General features: G+C 36.9%; 2 protein-coding genes across 7 annotated transcripts in view; one reads left to right on the top strand and one right to left on the bottom strand.

The window, feature by feature from the left end:
• The window catches only part of HECTD2 (HECT domain E3 ubiquitin protein ligase 2), a 192,229-nt gene that overhangs the window by 21,104 nt on the left and 151,280 nt on the right, over nt 1–19,845 (top strand). For all 6 annotated transcript variants that reach the window (XR_005211869.1, XR_005211870.1, XR_005211871.1 and 3 more), the window contains exon 2: nt 4,105–4,234. Coding sequence is in view for 3 of the 6 variants with exons in the window: in XM_037804543.1 (XP_037660471.1) it covers nt 4,105–4,234 (130 nt within the window). In the remaining 3 variants the exon portion in view is untranslated. The remainder of the gene's footprint in view (nt 1–4,104; nt 4,235–19,845) is intronic.
• Nucleotides 14,032–14,737, bottom strand: LOC119510299 (cell division control protein 42 homolog). Its single transcript, XM_037804546.1, has one exon. The coding sequence runs from the start codon at nt 14,674–14,676 to the stop codon at nt 14,101–14,103; it is 576 nt and encodes a 191-aa protein (XP_037660474.1). The 5' UTR covers nt 14,677–14,737; the 3' UTR covers nt 14,032–14,100.

The raw sequence follows: 19,845 nt of genomic DNA on the forward strand, positions 1-19,845 counted from the left end.
ACAGAAGGAGGAAATATTCAGTATCTGGTTTCCCTGATGGTTTTTCTTAGAGGATGGACACACCCTGTGCTTTTCTGCCTGGCAGGTGCACCTGTCAGCCTGTCACTGGCTGGTGTAAGGGGGTGTGGCCTGTGGCTCTCCTCCCCCAGGCTTTGGGGTCTGGTTCCGGTAAGGCAGGCAGTGGAGCTGGGCCCCTCCCTTTCCTCTTGGAAAGCTATGCCCCCTCCAGAGAGGTCATCTGAATATCAATAAATTCTTTGTCTCTCTGACTCTGCTGGTCAAAGTGCTGTGATTTTAAAATGGCTGAGGCTTTCTTGACGACAAAGCACTGTGTGCTGAAAACAGCTGAGGCTTTCTCCACAGAGAGAGAAAGGGACAGAAAGCTCCCAGATTCACCCGTCGGCCAGAGATAGCACCTGATCCTCTGTGTTCCCCGTCCTGAGACAGATATGTCGCCTGACTCTCCCAAGGTCAGTTGTCACCAAAAGCCTCTGTCTGCTTGTTAGGGATTCGCTATCTGTATTGAGCAGTTAACATTAAAACCCCAGTTGGAGTTGGGCTGAGGTATATTTGCTTGTTCAGAGAGTGCTGCTCTCTAGCACTGCAAGGCTTCCATGAGGGAGGGGCTCTCAGCTCTTGGCTCTCAGCATGGGTCCACAGTTTTTACTTACAGATTTTATGCTGCGATCTTGGGTATTCCTCCCAATTCAGGTTGTTGGATGATGAGTGGACAGTCACGTTTGTCTCCCTGCGGTTATTCCAGGTTATTTACTAGTTTTTTGGTCATTTATGAATTGTTCCAGGGGGAACTAACAGTTTTCCACTCCTCTCTATGCCACCATCTTAGCTCTTCCCTCTTCTCTGATCTTTTGATTTGGGTATTTGGGTTTGGGTTCTCCATATCGTCTGGTTTTTTCATATGCTTTAAAATTTTCTGTTGTTTTTGGCCTCTTGGCATTTGCTTAACTTGATAGGGTTCTTTTAGGATATGTAGGCCAGTTCAAAGACTAATCTCTAATTTGTCAGATCTACAGCTTGGTGGAGTACACTTTCTCTAACTAACCAGCAGGTGGCATCTGCGAGCCACCTATTCCCCTCAAGCCAGTTCTCTCCCAACTTTGTCTTTGTGGTGTGTGGAGGTCTGATTCTTGTGGGGTCCAATTGGTGCACCAAGTTTGGGTGTGTTGTTGGTGCTGTCTGCCCTGAATGTGGGGCGTGTGTCTGAGCGGATGGGGAGGGAGGGCGGCTTTAATAATCAAACCTCCTAGGTGTTCCTGGAGATTTAAGGCTGTTGGAAGAGTTTAAACCTTCATTTCAGTCTTGCCACAGATTGTCTCTGCCGCTGACCCACATGTCCTTAGTATTGGCATATGGTCCCTGGGATTTCCAAGTGCATCCCTCTTCCAAGCTGTGCCCTCCGAGGGCCTCTGCTGAGGGAAGGCTGTGCTACGTCACAGGTGAGCGCCATCCCCCAAGGGAAGTTCTGGGCCGCCGGCCGTGTAGGGGCATTCCCAGCCTGCTGTATGGATGGCTGTATGGGGCGTGTTAATTTCCCCCTTCTCACACAGCTCCGCCTTCGTAGCTCTGGGACAATTAGCTGTGGGTGCACAAAAGGCTTTTGTCCACGCCCGATATTGTGGCATGTGTGTGTTGCTGGAAACACTTCCTGTCACACTGGGTTTTTTGACATGGCCCTGGGCTGTGGCACCGGCTCCAGGCAGGAGCGTTCCCAGCCCTCTGGGAAGATGGCTGTAGGGGGAGTGGTTATTTTCCCCTTTAGGCTCCCCTCTGCCTTCCTCGCTCCGAGACTGTTAGCAGTGGGTACACAAAAGGCTATTGTCCACACCAGATATTGAGGCTTTGGCACAGCCTGCTCCTGCTGCGCTTCGCTGTGCAGTTCTCACTGCCATATCCACAGCCGCTTTTAGGTTTTTTTTAAAAAAGAACTAGTCCGACTCCAAATGCCAACCCATGGTTTTCCCACACTGCAGCATGGCTGCGGATATTCAGCAGACTTACTCACTTGTTTCAGAACGTAGACCCTGGTTTCACCAAGTGCACAGTCCCTGTGGCTTTAGCAGACCTTGTCGAGCTGGTGCATCGCTGAAACTGGTGCTCTGGGTCACTTTCTAGCTTTTATCCAGTGTTTTTCATGGAGGTGTTTTTTTTGCCCTGTCTCTCCTAGCTGCCATCTTCCGGAAGTTCCCCCCGTCCTTTGGTTTTTATATGTCATACATAGTTGTTTTTGTTTTTTTTTTTGTCTCTTTTCCTTTATTGCAGCCTCCTTTTATGTTTAGTTGATCTTTTGTGATGTATCTGTCTGATCCCCTTCTCATTTCTGTTTCTGTATATATTTAAAATACTTTGTTTGTGGTTACCCTGGTGTTTTTATTACATAAGCTACACCTTTAACCTATTGATTTGAAAAGATACCAACTTAGCTTCAGTAGCATACATGTTCTCTGCTCCCATATCCCTCTGTTGATCCTCTTTATATTGTTTTTGTCACACATTACCTCTTTATATTTTGTGTGTCTATTATCAGGGAATGTGACCTTTTCCTATTCAATTGTATTCTGACTCTTAAAGAAATTAAAGGTAGAGTTATATATGAGGATACAGTACCATTGGGTTTTGCATTTACCCTTTACTACAGTTTCTTTTACTATAGTTCTTCACTTCTTCTTACTACTCCAAGCCACTCTCTCCTGCCTTTTCCTTTCTACCCAAAGCACTCCCTTTAGTATTCTTTGTAGGGTAGTTATGATAGAATAAGTTATGCCGCAGTTACAAATTAATACCCCAAAATTAGTGGTCAAACACTCTAAGTGTTTATTTCTTGCTTATGGTATTTTTCACTTTGATCAGCAGTGGCTTTGTTCTACATAGTCACTAGGGGACCCAAGCTGATGGATGCTCTGCCATTTGCACACTGAGCCTCCATTGTTGTCACAATGGAGGAAAAGAGAGAGGAGCTAGAGGCTTGCCTTCAGTCCTTAAGTGCACTGGCACTTCCTGGCCCAGAAATGACTGGTATCATTTCCACTAGTGGCCTGTTAGAATCAATCACGTGCCTCTACCTAACAACAGGGTGGGGAATTTGGGAGAGCATGTAGATATTAGGTGAGTTTAAGTGTTTCTGTCACACTGAATATGGGATGATTCTAAAAAGATAAACAAAAATTTGTCTGATGAATAAGAAGAGAGAGATGAAAAACTCCCTACTGCGAAAGCAAAGAAATTAACTTTAGAGGAAGGAAGTGAATGTTAAGGAAGATGTTAACTCCTATATTTTAGTAAGCATCTGGAAACTGGAACATAGTGTATGCTCAGCTCAGAGATGAGAATAAGCGCTTAAGGCAGCTCTGTTGCTAATCTTGCACTGGAAACAATTTTATTTATAAATTAGAGGTTAATTAAATATGTATTATTAATCTTAATGAGTTATTATTTTGTGGAAAATGTGTTCATGGATAGGGTCTATGCTCTAAGAAGGTTGCTCTGTAATCTGTTTAAGGATCCCTAAGTGCTTAGCCCTATTTTTTTTTTTTTTGTAATCCTTTACTACCCAAAGTACAATTACAGTGCTTAGAAAGAAATGAACTCAAAAGGATTTATCTTTTTATCTGAACTTTTAAAGTTGTATCAAATGACAGGAAAGTCTTCAGTAAGTCAACCTGTGAAGTATTGCCTGCATGTTAATTATTAAAAATAATATTAGTGATGATTACATAAATAATTTCTAAATGCATAGTTCAAATAACAGCAGTAATCAAGTGTGTATTTTATATGAGGAGCTGTGCTAATTATTTTATATGCATTATCCTAGTTAAATGTCACAATAACCTGTGAGATAGGTACTATTTTTTTCCCATTTCCAAACTTCATCAATTTGTAAGCAATTAGATGAGGTGGCTATTTTCAGTTTATACTTAAAACAGTTTGGTCCTAGAAAAGGTAAATCAATTGTACATACATCAGTTTTAACTACCTGTCTATCATCAAATTAAAGTCTCTGTTATAAATGTTTATGATTTCTACAGTAAAATAACTTAGCTGTGGCTGACAGGAAATATGTTATAATATTAATTTTTCTGTTTTTAGGGTTTGGACAGAGGAGCCAAAGGACAAATTCCCACTATCAGCAGTTTTATTTCAACTGTTAGCCAGAAGAAAGAAGCTGCTGAAAACAGAAGTTCACCTACACATCTTGTTTTCCCTAACATCAAGAATGGTAAAAAAAAAAAAAAAAAAAAAAAAAATTATTTATAATTATTGAAAGTACACAATAGTGTATATATATTGGCTGCAAATGTATTATGAAACTATTAAAAAGTAGATTTTAAATTTTAATTTTTATTTGATCCTTTTGAGAGGATATTGGTTTTGGTTTTTAGAAAAAAAAATTTATTAAGCATTTTCTAGAATAACAGATTTAAAACATAAAAGAATGTTCTGTGCTCTAGGTGTCTAATGCAGTAGTCTCATGTTATTCAAATGTCTTGAGCAAATACCCCACTATATATTTATGAATTATATGTGTGTGCTACTATTCTGTTACATACACTATAAAATACACAAAAATAGAAAAGTCTAAAAGATGAGCTGAAGATGAAACAAGCCATACTAAATATTTATAGAAAGTTCATGGTATGATAAAGACTTATGTCTAATATACTTTGTTATTTTAAAAATATTTTCTATCACTTTATGGTACCATGATTTGAAGATCTGGTTCTAGGTTCAATTTTGTTCAATACTTGTTTTTAATCGCTGTTATTACCGAAAAAGTTATAGATTGCAACACTTATCTGGCTGTGCTTATCAAAATACTAAATTTTAAACCCCATCCACAAATTTTGCTATGGTTTTTAATTAATTTGACTAATAAATTTTCATCTTCCCTGATGTCAGTCATTCTTTCAAACTAATTAGAAGTGTTACATTTTGATAGTAACAAATTGGCTCAAACCTACTGAAAGCTTCATTTAGATGATTCTATTTCCATATTTCATGTTTGTAGACATAAGCATTTTAATAAGCAATGCACTTACATAATGTAAGTTTATGTGTAATATAATATACATAATGATGGAGTCTTTTCTAAACATCCATTTTCAAAATGCTTTCTTTGCAGCATAAGTTTCTTTTGTAAAAGTTCATCTTTTTCACTGTTAGATTAGATATATTTGTTATTTCAAAGTTACTTGCTAGGTTGTATACTACTGAAACTATTTATAACAAAGATGAAGAAATTTGTAACGTATCTCCTTTTGTAAATGAAAAAATGTAACTCATTTTTTTTTGTAAATTTTTATTTTGAAATAATTCCGAACTTAGAGAAAAGTTTTAAGAATAATACAAGTAACTGCCACATAAGCTTTCCCCAGATTAACCAATTGTTTACATTTTGCCCCATTTGTTCTTTCTCTCATTGTCTCTCTCTCCCTCCTTTTCTTTCATCACACACACACATAAATACGTATATATGCACACATTGTTTTCTGAATAATTTGAGAGTATTTTTTTTCCGAAAGCGTTAGAGACATGTTACCCCTTACCCCTAAACATTCCCTCGTGTATTTTCTAAAACTAAGGACATTATCTTACATAGCCACAGTAGTTTACCAAAATCTGGAAATTTAAATATTCAATTATGTTACCTAATCCATAGTTGATAACCAGTGTGTCAACTGTCACAATAATGTTCGTTATAGATTTTTTTCCCCAGTTCAAGATCTGATCTAGGACCATCAATTAAATTTAATTTGTCATGTTTCTTTAGACTCCTTTAATCTGGAAATTTCCTTAGCCTTTATTTAACCTTTCTTGACCTTGACATTTTAGAAGAGTATTGGCTAGTTATTTTGTTGAATGGCCAATTCTTCCAGTGTGTCTGATATTTCTTCATGATTGGATTCAGTTTATAATTTTTTATGTCAATACCAGAGGTGAGGTTGTATCCTTTTCAGTGTATCCTATCAAGAGACATGATATTGATTTGCCTCACTATTGGCAATAGTAACTTTGACTACTTGGTTAAGGTGATGTCCTCCAGGTTTCTTCATTGTAAAAAATAAGTATTTTATGGGGAGATATTTTAAGACTGACTATCTCCTTCTTCCACCAACTTTCACCTAACTAGTTTTGGCATCTGTTGATAATTTTCTAATTCCAACATTCTTTTTATATTTATTAGTTGACATTCAACTGTAAGGAAAAGTATTCCCTACTCCCCCATGTATTAATTTATTCATGTATATGTATCACTTTGACTTCATGGATTTCTGTTTCATTTGCTGGGTTATCCACTATGTCATTTTAAATTTTGATGTATTGAAGATGTGCCCAGTGGGAGCCCTTTCTGGCTCATGATCTTGTGTTGTATTAATAGGTACCTATCATTTTTGTGTGTACTTCCTTACTTTCTGGGGCAACAAGAAGTTCCAAAGTTCCAACTCACCTTGTACATTTCCTGCCTTAGCCCTGGAATCAGGCTTTTTTGAATCCTTGTTCCTTTTAGTGGAGAATATTATTTAGAAACCAAGTACAAGAATAGGTCCCAGAAAGTTCCCTTGAATTCTTCCCAGTTAGTACCTCCCCTGCCTATTGCAACTACCTCTTTTCTGATCTGTTTTTTTTAAACATAGATTTATTTTGCTTCAACCTATCGCAACTACCTCTTTTCTGATCTGGTTTTTTAAGCATAGATTAATTTTGCCTGTTCTAGAACTTAATATAAATGGAATTATCAGTATGCATTCTATTGTCTCTGGTTTCTTTTGCTCAGAATATCATCTGTGAAATTTGTCCATGTTGTGTATATCAGTGCCTTGTTCTTTTTATTGCTGAATTGTGTTCCATTGTATGAATATACTGTAATATGTTATCCAGTTCACTCATTGATGGGTGTTTTTGTTTTTCTGGCTAATGAATAATGTTTTGGACTTTAAGAAACACCCTTCTAAATAACAAATGGGTCAAATAAATGAAAATGAATATTAGATTAATAAACATTTTAAAATCCCTAAAAATTGATCAGGAAGTATTTAGAATTATGTAATAATTAAAACACTATATATCAATCTCAGGGGATGCACTTAAAGTGGTATGCTGAAGGAAATATATAGCCCTAATATTTATATTAGAACAGAGAGACTGAAAATGAGTGAAGTAAACGTTCAACTTAAGTAATTAGAAAAAGGACAATAAAATACCTTATTTACAAAGAAACAAATTTGGAGGAGATATTACATGTAAGAGAAAAATAGAAAATAAATATACAATGTAGAGGATTAGAAGACCAGAAGTTTATTCTTCAAGAAATTTAATACAATTGACAAACCTGTGACAGTGTTTATCAACATAAAAACATAAAAACATAAAAAGTGATATTTGGAATGAAAGGGGGTTCATATGTAGATATGATTAAGGTATTAACCTTTATGAATAAATTTATGCCAATATGTTAAAAAACTTAAGTGAAATTGATGAATTCCCAGAAAAATATAACTTGCCAAAATGATTCAAGGAGAAATAGGAAGCCTAAATAGACCTATAACATTCCTGTCAACCATCAGTCCTACCAGAATACACACACACACACACACACACACACACACACACACACACACACATACATACACGTACCCCTCAGACTGTTTTACTGGCAGATTCTAACTGTAGTATTATATAAGCTATTTCAGACTATTGATATTGAAGAAATATTCCCCAACTCATTTTGTGAGGTTGGCATCACCTTGGTTCCAAAAACTTGATGAAGATAGCACAAGAAAGAAAAATTAAAGGCCAGTTTCATTCATGATTAGAGATGCAAAAATTCTAAACAAATTATTAAGAAACTAAATCTAACAATGTGTAGTAAGAATGTTTCCTCACCAAATTTTACATATACCAGGAATGTAAGATTAGTTTAACGTTAGAAAATTGAATAATCTTAATTACTGCATTACGTGATTAAATTGATCGTCTCAATCATATGTAGAAGAACTAAACAGTAAAAGCAGTCCTAAAAATGTATAGTTTACTGGCCAGGAATAGGAGGAAATTTCCTTAGTCTGGCGAATGGTATCAACCAAAAACTTATCACAACCATCATACTTAATGGAGCATTCCCTTTAAGATCTGGCATAAGACATGGGTGCCTGGTGTCATCTCTTCTAGTTGATACTGTAAGGAAGATCCTGGCCATTATAGTAAAACAAGACAAAGAAATAAAAGATATAATAACTGGTAAGAAAAAAGAAACTCTGTTTAGAATGATATGATTATCTACATAGAAAACAAAGAATAATCTACAGCTTAATTGTTAGAATTAATAAGAGGATTAGCTTAGCAAGTTGGAAGGATACAAAATGAATATTAAAAGTCAATTGAATTTTAACACAATAGCAAGAAATAGAAAACATAAAATTTAAAATATATGTCGCATTGATGATAAAGTGCCTTGAAACAAGGAGTATATGAAAATCATGATTAATTCAACCTCTGCACATAAGGGTTAAACAAAGTACTATTTATAAAAGTTTCAAAAAATAATGTATCTATGTATATGTGAATGTGATTAAAAGGGAAAATTTTAGGTTGCGTATATGCTACTAGAATAAAAAATTAAAAACCAAAAACAGGACTCTACAACACAGTGAACCCTATTGTAAATGATACACTATAGTTAGTACTATAATTATAAAAATGTTCTTTCATGAATTATAACAAATGCACCACACCAGTGCGAGGTGTTAGTAGTAGGGTAATATATGGGAACTCTATTTTATGCATGACTTTTCTATAAACCTACAACTTCTCTAATAAAAAATCTAGTAACAAATCCAATAAAAGGTATGTAATAACTTCATGAGTAAAATCATAAAACTTTATAGATGTTAAAGAAGACCTAAGTAAATTGAAAGATATGCCATATTCATGTATAGGAAGACAGCTTTTTTGTGTGTGGAACTTGTTAGGCTGATTTGAAAATGTACATGAAAAAGCAAAGAATCAAACATAGCAGTACACTTCTCAAGTAGAAGAACAAGGTGGGGGATATATATTGCCAAATATCAAGATTAAATATGGTGCTATAAATTTAGATACAGCATTACATTGTGCAGAAATAGACAAATTGACCAATGGAACAAAATAGGAAGCTCAGAAACAAAGTTACACATAGGTGGAAACCTGAATTACTACATACTGGCACTTTAGATAAGTGGGGAAAGTGAATAACTGGTGCTATGACAATTGGGTATTGTCTTAGTTTTCCAGGGCTGCTATGACAAATGCCACACAGTGGGTTGGCTTAAACAATAGGGATTTATTGTCTCACAATTTTGGAGTCTGGAAGTCTAAACTCAAGGTGTCAGCTAGGCCATGCTTTCTCCAAAGTCTGTTGTATTCTGGTGCTAGTTTTCCAACAGTCCTCTGTCACAATGCACTCTCTCTCTCACTTGCTTCACTCTCCTACTTTTGGTGTCAACTGACTTCTGGCTTCTTCTGATTGACTGTGTCCAAATTTCCTCTGTGTTTTAAAGACTCCAGTCATATGGATTAAGGACCACCCGGATTCAGTTTAGCCTCATCTAAATAGAATTTTCAAAGATCCTATTCACAAATGAGTCCACACCTTAAGATAATAATAATTGTCTTCAAAGGTCCTATTTACAAATGGGTTCACATCCACAGGAACATGAATTAAAGGCTTGAACATGTGTTTTTTGTGGGACATGATTCAATCCCCAGCAGGTATCCAAATGGGGAAAAAATGAAGTCTATCCTCCATCAAAAAATCATACATTAAAATCAATTCCAGGAAATCAAATGCTTACATGTTAAAGCAAAACTATAAAACTTTTTATAAGACATAAGAGGAACATACTTTTATGGCATAGAATTAAGAAAGGCTTTTAAAAACAAGACTTAGAAAGTACAGACTTTTAAAAAATTAAAAGACTGATAAATCAGACTACATTGAAAGTAAGAACTTCTGTTCACCAAAATAAATCATTAGGAGACTGAAAAATAGAAGTTACAAATTGGAAAAATATTTGCAACCCACATAACCAATGAAAAATAAATATCCAGCATATTGAAGAATTCGTAACAAATCACTAAGAAAAAGAACAAATAACTCCATATAAAAAGGGGCAATAAGTTTGAAAAGACAAATCACAGAAGAGGGAAAACAAATAACCACTAAACATGTAAAGTAATTAGTAGTAGGAAAAGTACAATAAAACCATAAGGAGATACCATTTTACAGCCACTGGAAAGGTAAAAAATTAACAAGTCTGACAGTATTAAGTTTGACAAGTGTGGTAGGCAGAATAATGGCCCTGCCATAGATGTCCCTGGAAGATGTAAATATGTTAGGTTACATGGCAAAGGGAAATTATGGTAGCATATGGGAATAAGATTGCTAATTAGCTGACCTTAAAATAGGGAGATTATCCAGGATTGTCTAGATGAGACCGGTATGCTTACCTCTAGCATAGAACCAGAGTGGCCTCCTAAAGGCCACTCACAGCTCCTAGAGGCCGCCCACAGTTCCTTGCCACAGGTCTTCTCACAGACTCTCTCACAGGCCCTCTTGCAGTATCATAGCTTACTCTTTCCGGGCTGACAACAGGATACTTCTTGTCAAATCCTCTTCATGATTCAATTCTCTCTTTGTCTTCTGCAACCAGTGGGAGAAAACTGCTTCTAAAGGGTCTATATGATTAGATTTCTCCTACTTCGATAATCTTCCTATTTTAAAGTCAATGGATTAGTAAACTTAGATCTGCATCTTCTCTTTTGTTGTTATGATATAACATAATCATGACAGTAACACCAGGGGGTGGAGTTTGAGGGGGAGGAGGTTCATCTTAAAATTTTATCACACCCATTTTAGATATAAGGCAGTGGAGCTCAGAGAGGGTGACTTAGTTAAGGTCACACTGTCAAGGTTTAGAACCAAAATTCAACCCCACATTGAATTTGAAGATGATGAAACTCTTGTTCTGACAGATAGAGGAAACTCCTAATTGACTGGTTTCTCTTGCCTGATTAATCATATCACATTAATCACACAACTCGAATCACATCACCCCATGACTCCCTAACTTCCCAAATTAAATAAAAATTTTTTACCTTGACATTCAAAGACTTTCATGATATTGCAGCAGCTTTTCAGCTCCCTTTTCTCTCCTGCATCTAACTTATATTTCACCTATTCTCCTGGAATGTCTCATTTCTGTTTACCACAAAGGTTTTTGCCCATCTGTTTCAAAGTTTTTGCTTTTCTGTCTGGAAAGCACTTTCCTCTCTTCTTCACCTGTCAGAATCCTGTCTGTTCTTTAAAGCCACCTCTTTCACTAAACTATTGCTGTTGCTCCTTAACCAGATGTGCTGGTTTGTATATATTCTGTCCCCCAGAAAAAGCCATATTCTTTAATGCAGTCTTGTAGGGACAGACGTATTAGTGTTGATTAGGTTGGGATCTTTGGATTAGGTTGTTTCCATGGAGATGTGACCCACCCAATTGTGGATAATAACTTTGATTAGATTATTTCCATGGAGGTGTGACTCTGCCCATTCAACATGGGTCTTGATTAGTTAACTGTAGCCCTAAAAATGCTCAGACAGAAGGAGCTGGCTTAGCTCAGAGAAGCTTGGAGTTGTGGACCCCTGACGTTGGCTGCAGCCAAGAGAGACATTTTGAAGATGGCCATTGAAAGTAGACTTCTGCTACTCCAGAGTTTGCCTGGGCGAAACTAAGAGAATACCCCCAGACGCCTAGAGAGAAACGTCTTGGGAGAAAGCCATTTAGAAACATAACCTAGGAGCAAAGGAGGAAGACTGCAGCCACATGCCCTCTCAGACAACAGAGGTGTTCCAGACGCCATTGGCCTTTCTCCAGTGATGGTACCCTATTGTTGATGCCTTACCTTGGACACTTGATGGCCTGAAGACTTTAACTTAACCAAATAAACCGCATTTATAAAAGCCAATCCATTTCTGGTGTTTTGCAAAATGGCAGCATTAGCAAACAGGAACACCAGGTTTCCTTCCTTTGACTTCCCTTCTTTGACTTGCCATTTTATTATCTCTTAGCGATTTTCCAACTTTATGTAGTATCAATTGTATACTTGTCTAATATCCTCTCCTAGACTATATGCTCCATGAGGGAATAAATACCTTTGTAATCCATACGGAGCATAGGGAAGTTCTTTGTCCATCAGAGGTTCTTAGCAAATATTTGTTGAATAGAATAAAACAAATAGAGAACTCAGGGCAGGTAAAATAGCTATGAGAGTGGATGTGTCAGAGCTGTAATAACAGCAGCCACAAAAACTTCATATAGTATTTACTATGTATCAGACACTATTCTAAGGACTTTACATATAGGTAGGATTTTTTTCCATTTCACTGATAAGGAAACTAAATCACAGAGAGTTTAAGTGATTTGCCTGCATGAATTCACATAGCGAGTGAATGGCAGAGCCAGAAAAAGACAAGGGCCAAGGCATGTTTGGATAATGCCTTCATTAGAAGAGCTGGTAAAAAAAAAAAAAAGTGAGCTCTGAAAAGATAAGAGAACCAAAGTGTACTATGACTTGGAAATCAAGGGAAAAGAAAATTTTCTTTTATTTTTTTATTTTTATTATTATTTTTTTTGTGAAGGGTTTTTGTTTAATACATCTGGAAAGAATGCATATACAAAGAATTGAGACATGAGAAAGCATTGGTTCAAGACTAATGAATCTACAAGAATTAGGATTTAGGAAAGGTGGAAAAGATTACCTAAACATTAAAAAAAAAAAAAAAAAAAAGAAACTGCAACCAAAATAAGCTGATATTATCCGTATTAACACTTATGAAGAGTCTTCTTAAGACTCTCTCCGTGATTTTTTTACACTAGAGTGCCTCAACTGGCTGCTCTAGGGTTCCTCAGATGCAAAACAGAAATAAGGGGATCCCCCTGACTGGTACCCATGTTGTTAAATGTTCTCCCCACCCCCACCCCCACCCCAGCTTCTTAAGCCGGCCTCCATCCCCAACACTTGCACGAGGATGTGAATCATTCCATGGCCATCTGTCTTGTAGCACCACTCCCCATATTTCCTCCGTAGACCAGGTTTTCAGTTGTGTTCTAGGAACATCTTATCATATACTATTAAGCTGCACATCTATGCTAAGCATACAAGACAATGACTGACAGGGAAAATTTTTTTTTAAATTATGAACTCAATCCATTTGGTGTATTTCAAAAGGTGCAATACTTTGCTTCATTTATCAGTAAAAGTTGTTAGAAACTAACTTCAAAAAAAAAAAAAATCAGCAAATGGCAAACAAATTTCCTTGAAAGTCACAGTCATATATATAGTGCATCCCAGAAAAGAGGAGGGGCAAGACAGGTTCCACCCACTTTCATGAGTTTTATCAAATACTGAACCTACTCAAGGGTGGAGAGAAAAGGAAACTTTCAAAAAGGAGTATGTTATTAAATGAGGCATCTGTTATACTCCTTTCTAAGAGCACCAGGTGGGGAACATGTTTTCTAAACTAGATCTAGGAAGTGGAACGTGGAATCAATCCATCCTCCTCCCCTCCAGGGCTATCCACCACTGGTTAATGAATTAAAAAACAAGACTAAATAAAAACAAAACCCCCGCAAACTCCCCCCTCCCCCCAAAGAAAAGGGAAAGAAGGAAAACAAAACAAAACACTAGGATGTCCCAGATTACTCTCCAGAGTGGAACCAGGGAGCAGCTTCCACAATACAAATTAGTCTGTTACAGAGTCATCACAAGCATGCCTTGCTTTTAACCAAAAAAGAAAAATTTTTTTGAAACAACAAAACAAAAACTAGTACTGATCACTTTTCGGACAATACACAATTATTCAAAATTAACTAGTATTGGGAGGGGGCAAGAGGGCCATACCTATGGGCCTTGTCTCACACGAGTGCATGTGGTTAGGTGCAGGGCATTTGTCATTATTGCAAAAATGAATTTTAATTTTTAATCTTTAGTTTGATTTAAACATTGTTTTTAGTATGATGCCGATACCAGTTGTGCAGAAAGGGCTCTGGAGAGATGTTCATAGCAGCACACACCTGCAGCTCTTCTTCGGTTCTGGAGGCTCCAGGGCAGCCAATATTGCTTCATCAAATACATTCTTTAGGCCTTTCTGTGTGAGAGCAGAACACTCCACATATTTGATAGCCTTCAGGTCACGGGCCAGCTTTTCAGCAGTCTCCGGAGTGATAGGCTTCTGTTTGTTCTTGGCAAGTTTCTCAATAGTAGAGGGGTCATCTCTGAGATCAATTTGGGTCCCAACAAGCAAGAAAGGAGTCTTTGGACAGTGGTGAGTTATCTCAGGTACCCACTTTTCTTTCACATTTTCAAATGAGGATGGAGATACCACTGAAAAACAGACTAGAAATACATCTGTTTGTGGATAACTCACTGGTTGTAATCTGTCATAATCCTCTTGCCCTGCGGTATCGAAAAGTCCGAGAGTGTATGGCTCTCCACCAATCATAACTGTGGCTGCATAGTTGTCAAAAACAGTCGGTACATATTCAGATGGAAATTTGTTTGTTGTGTAGGATATCAGGAGACATGTTTTACCAACGGCACCATCACCCACAACAACGCACTTAATTGTCTGCATTGCTGAAACAGTTTTGTATCCACTTTAAATATTTCAAATTCGATGTTGACCTCAGCTCCTCCGCCGCAGAAAATTTTAAAATAGGATTTGGTCAACTGTCGTTACTGAACAGAGGGCAGGGTGGGTAAGCACAGTGGGAAAAAACCATGTATTTGTTGGTTAGTGTGTTCATTGGTGACTTTTAAGAGAATAGATTCAGTAGGATGGTATAAGGAAAAAACAAATTGTAAAAAGTTAAGAGGAAAATTAGTGGTGAAGATATAGGGGCAGATGTAGACTGCCTTTAGAGTAGCTTAAATTGAAGGAAGGAAGAGAATAATGGAGTCTAGCAGAGTAGTAGGGTCAAGGTGAAGGATTTCATACAGAGGGAGAGACTAAAGTAGGGGCATAGAATAATAAAGTGAACAGAATAGAAAATTGATGTGAGAAAGGTATCAGGAAGAATACAAGCAGAAGGGCTGAGATGTTGACTCCAGCAAGGAAGGAAGGATACTTCTTACTCAGAGACCGTGGAATCGAGGGAAAATAAATGCAGGGAGAAGTAGGAGGAGAAAATGGAAGTAGAAAAAGTTATTTTTTCTAGGCCTGAACTCAGTAAAGTCTCCTGGAAAGGTTAGGAGCTTTAAGAAAATTGAGACATCTACTGTGGAGAATGATAGGGTAGCCATACCCTTCTTTGTTTGGATTGTTTGTTCAAATTTCTTGGCTTTTGATTCCAGGCTCCTACCTACTCCATTCTGTCTGTACTAATCTCTTGATCGCTAAACCCATCTTGCTAACTCGTATGCATACCACCTGCCTGCCTCCTGCTTTGGTGGACTTACTGACTCAGCCTGGCCCATCTACTTGAGCTTTCTCCTAGCTGTTTGGTCTAGATGCCACCTGAATTCAGGTGTGATAGGGAGGCCATATATAAGAAATGCTAGAAAGAATTCTTTTATCGAATGGAAAGTTAAGACTAGATCTTCTAAATGCAGCATGTTTATGATTCCTTTATCTTTTGGGAAGCTGCTCTTACTTGCCACTAAAATTGTTTCCTCAAAGATGCATCATTTTTGGCATTACGCTTTTCCTCTCTCTTTTCTGGTAGCAGGACCTTTGCTGGGTATTCTCTTAACAGCTTGCCTCCCCGTCTGATCTTCAAGAGGTATTAGAGAAGCTGCAAAAGTCCAGCGTGGGTTTACCGAACAGCTGAGGGATGCCTTTCCTCCCCGTAGATCACATGACTAGGTATGCCTGTGGAGTTGGCTGTCCTTTTAAAGATCTGAGAAGTGTAGGAGTTTTTACCTACTATAACAGCTGCTAGGGATGATACATCTTCAGAGAAAAAATCTAGATGATAAGTAATGGTTGTTGGAGGGGGTGTTTAGCACTACATTCTCTGACTCTTCTGCATCTTTCTTTCTGAAGGGATTATGCCCCTTTTCAGACTTACTTAAAACATCTTTACACCTCCAGTCTGATGCCCTTGTTACATCATGAAGTGGTTTATAAATATTTTTTTTACCAATCCATTTTTTAATTTTTAAATTCTTGACATTACGGAACTAAACTGAAGTTTATTAACATTCCACCCTTACATTGCTTATCGACAAACAGAAATAAAATTCATGAGCCAAAAAACCCAAAACAAAACTAAAAACAGGGAAAAGCTTAGAAAACTAAATATGGACAGAACATCTATAAAAGAAAGTAAGCAGTTACTCCCCAAACTTTTAAAAATAACTTGTACTCTTGGTACTTGAGAAAAGAGTAGATAAGAACTCTGATATTTACCTTGAAGGCAGTTGGAGCACACAGCTCAGCCTGTTTCATGAGTTTACTCTAGCAGAGCCCTGAGATGGCATACTGAAATGTACAGTTTTTACACTCTGGAGAAATGCACCCTATGATGTTTGCCACTCTAAAATAACAAAAGAATGGTCTTAAGTTCAAAAGATGATTGGATCTGTGTGTGGTGGGGTCCTATGATATATTCCCGGATAAAGTGAAACCTGGTTTTCACATGTTTCTACAAGAGCAATTTGAGGGGCAAACAAGAAAACAAGCTGTTAAAAGAAACTCAGCACAGAACTTACTATCTGGAGAGAATAAAAGGATTTGTAATCACTGCTTTAGGATTCCTACCCTAGAAGAAGTATCTGAAAGGCCTCAAATGATCCCATCTTCAAGTTTCCCTGAACTGATTTTGGACTTAATTTCCAAGATCCTTCCCTAGGTCAGAGTGAGTACCTTGGACGTGGCTTTTCTTAACTATTCCTGTTGGAGGAGAAGTGTATCAGTCAAGTACTTATAATACCTTGTTACATTCATTTGTTTACATATCTGTGTCTGTGAGCTCCTCAAGTTTTTATTTTAGAGAGGGAAAGAGCTATCTTTTTCTTTTTTATATTAAAGTTAATTTTTGAATGTGTAATGCATTTACATATTTCAGAAATCAAAACTGTGTAGATAATGCACTCAGACATCTCACTTTCACACTCTTCCTTGTCCCCTATAGGAATCTTTTTTTTTTTTAAGTTTCTCTTATGTTCTTTCCTGTGTTTCCTTATGCAGATACAAGCAAATGTAAATCACATTTTCATTTTCCACCTTTTCTTAAAGAAAAGATAGCTACATATATAATGTATAGTACTTTGTTTTTTGCAGTTAATATATCCTGAATATCTTTCTATAGCCGTACATAGAGAGCTTCCTTATTCTTTTTTACAACTATATTGCATTGTATTAGATGTACCATAATTTATTTAATGATACCCCTATTAAAAGGAATGAGTTGCTTCCATTCTTTTGCTATTATAAACAATTCCACAATGAACAACTGTCATTTTCTTCATATGCAGGTATATGGCTCTATCTATAAGCTATTCTTAAAAGTGGGTTGTTGGGTCAAGGAGTAAATGCATTTATAATCTCTTTACATTTTGAACTCGTGTGTATCTTCAAGACCCAGCATCCATAGTACATGGAGCCTATACTCAGTAAATAATTGACTAAATGAAGAAATGAATAGGGGACACTTTTTTCTGGGTTTCTGGTCTGTTTTCCCTGTTGGAAGGGCAAACCCATCTCAAGGCTACAGTTCTTTAAGAGACCTCCAGTACAGGGTACCTATTCCATTAAAAATAACCCTCTATAGAAAGGACTTTGGGATATCTTTATAGCTAAACCCATAAAAGAACATTTCACCCTACTTTTATTGCAGTTTTACAAACACACACATAATTGAACTTAGTAAAAGGTACATTTACAAAAACTGGTGAATGCATTGCTTTATTTGGCTCTGATGGCTAAAGTCCTGAGTCAGAGAGCTTTTTTTCCCTCTTCCTCTCTCCCACCTTCAATTTTATTTTTTACCAAATGTTCATAAAAGTCATCCTATAGACAATGATATAAACACCACCTGTTATGACTAATCCTCCCTGTCTCTCCCTGTTTCAACTGCCTGCCACTATGAAAGTATTGAAAAGGAATAGCAAAGTACTGAACTGATAGAGGGATCCTTCAAATTATAGCTCATTTGCTACCTGCCTGGTATGGACACATTTTCAATTATGATATTAAATAAGAACTGAGTCTTTAAGTCAAGTACTACCAGTAATTATTCACTTGACCTTAGCAAACAGCCCTCATCAGCCTTCATTTGCTTATTTATAAGTGAGGAAATTAAGCCTTTATAAGTTGTAAAATATCTTCTACACCTAAGTTTTATGATTTATTGGGGTTAATTTTCTAATATATTGATTATATTTGATCTTTTTTTGATCAGTTTTTGTTGTTGCCATTTTGTAGTTTTTCTAGCTCCTACTTCCTTGCAAATTAAGGGCTCAGTTTTTCTACTTGATACTATACATGGTAGAAGCTTTGGCACTATTCAAAAATGGAAATAATATGGGTTTTGTACCTTAGGCTGGGGTTGAATCCTGGGTCTGTAACTTACCAGCCGTGTGACTCTGGAAGTTATTTAATCTTTCTTTCCTTATTTCCCCATCTGGAAAATAGGATAATAAAGAAGCTACCTTATAAGCTCATAAGGATAAATGAAATAATACATATAAAGCAGTCAGTTCCATGCCTGGCATATATGAAATACAAAAATGTTGGTGATAATATACACAAGCAGTTAAGTCATGGGAGGATTGTAATGGGACAGGGATTTCCATTACACTTACCCATGACTGACTGTACAACTTTTTTTACATAGTGAAATGTGTGACAGACAGTAGAATATAATCAAAATTTGTATACAATTTTAATAATACTAATAAAATGAAAACCCATGAACTCAGCACTCAGATTAAGAAAAAGAACACCAACACCTTACAAGCTCCAGTGAGTCCACTAAATCATATTGCCTCACCCTTTGCTCCAGAAGTAGCTATTATTAAGTTGATTTTAAAAAAGAGTTTTCTTACCTATGTATTTTTCCATAAACAACATACTGTTTGTTTTGAAAAACTGAATAGCAAACAAAACAGGATGTGTAGGGAAGGGACAGTATTGCCACTATTAGGTGAAGATTCTCAGGAAACGATAATCTGAGCATAGTCACTGGGTCAAATCTGGCTCCACCTTCCCTGAGAATGTGTTAGTCCCTTCTGGGAAAGTTAGTGGGCAAGGTCATGAGTGAGTCCTGGGAAACAAAGAGCGACTATTTGGGCATCTGGCAGAGCTATAATTTGGATTATGTATTAGGTGTCTGGCCTCTCCAGCTGTCAAGGAGTGCCATAAATTAAAGCTGAGAGGCGAAATTAGTGTCCTCAACTGATTCAAATAGAACAAAAAGAGAAGAGCAGGGACTTCAATACCAAACTGGCAAGAGAAGCCAAAGTACAGAGTGACTCTTGGCTGGGCTCACTTCTTTATTATAAATTCAGTTGGAAAAAAAAAAAAAAGAGTACAAAGTCAATCAGGATCTTGAGGATGACAGTCATTGAAATTACTACCTCCAGTCAATGTTTAGAATACAGCTCTCATCTTAAGCTTTTCTGATCCCTGGTCCTTTTTGTAACCTCTCCCTACCTCTGTCTCTATTTCTGTTAAATTCTGTTATTTTTCTTCAATTTCCTGAGACACTAAAGTATTGAAATTAGGCCAATTAATAACCATACAATGGCCTCAGAGTTCAAGTGAAAGAAGTGTCACATGTCTCTCACTTTAAATCAACAG

This window comes from Choloepus didactylus, chromosome 15 (genome assembly GCF_015220235.1).
Source record: "Choloepus didactylus isolate mChoDid1 chromosome 15, mChoDid1.pri, whole genome shotgun sequence".
Classification (NCBI taxonomy): Eukaryota; Metazoa; Chordata; class Mammalia; order Pilosa; family Megalonychidae; genus Choloepus; species Choloepus didactylus.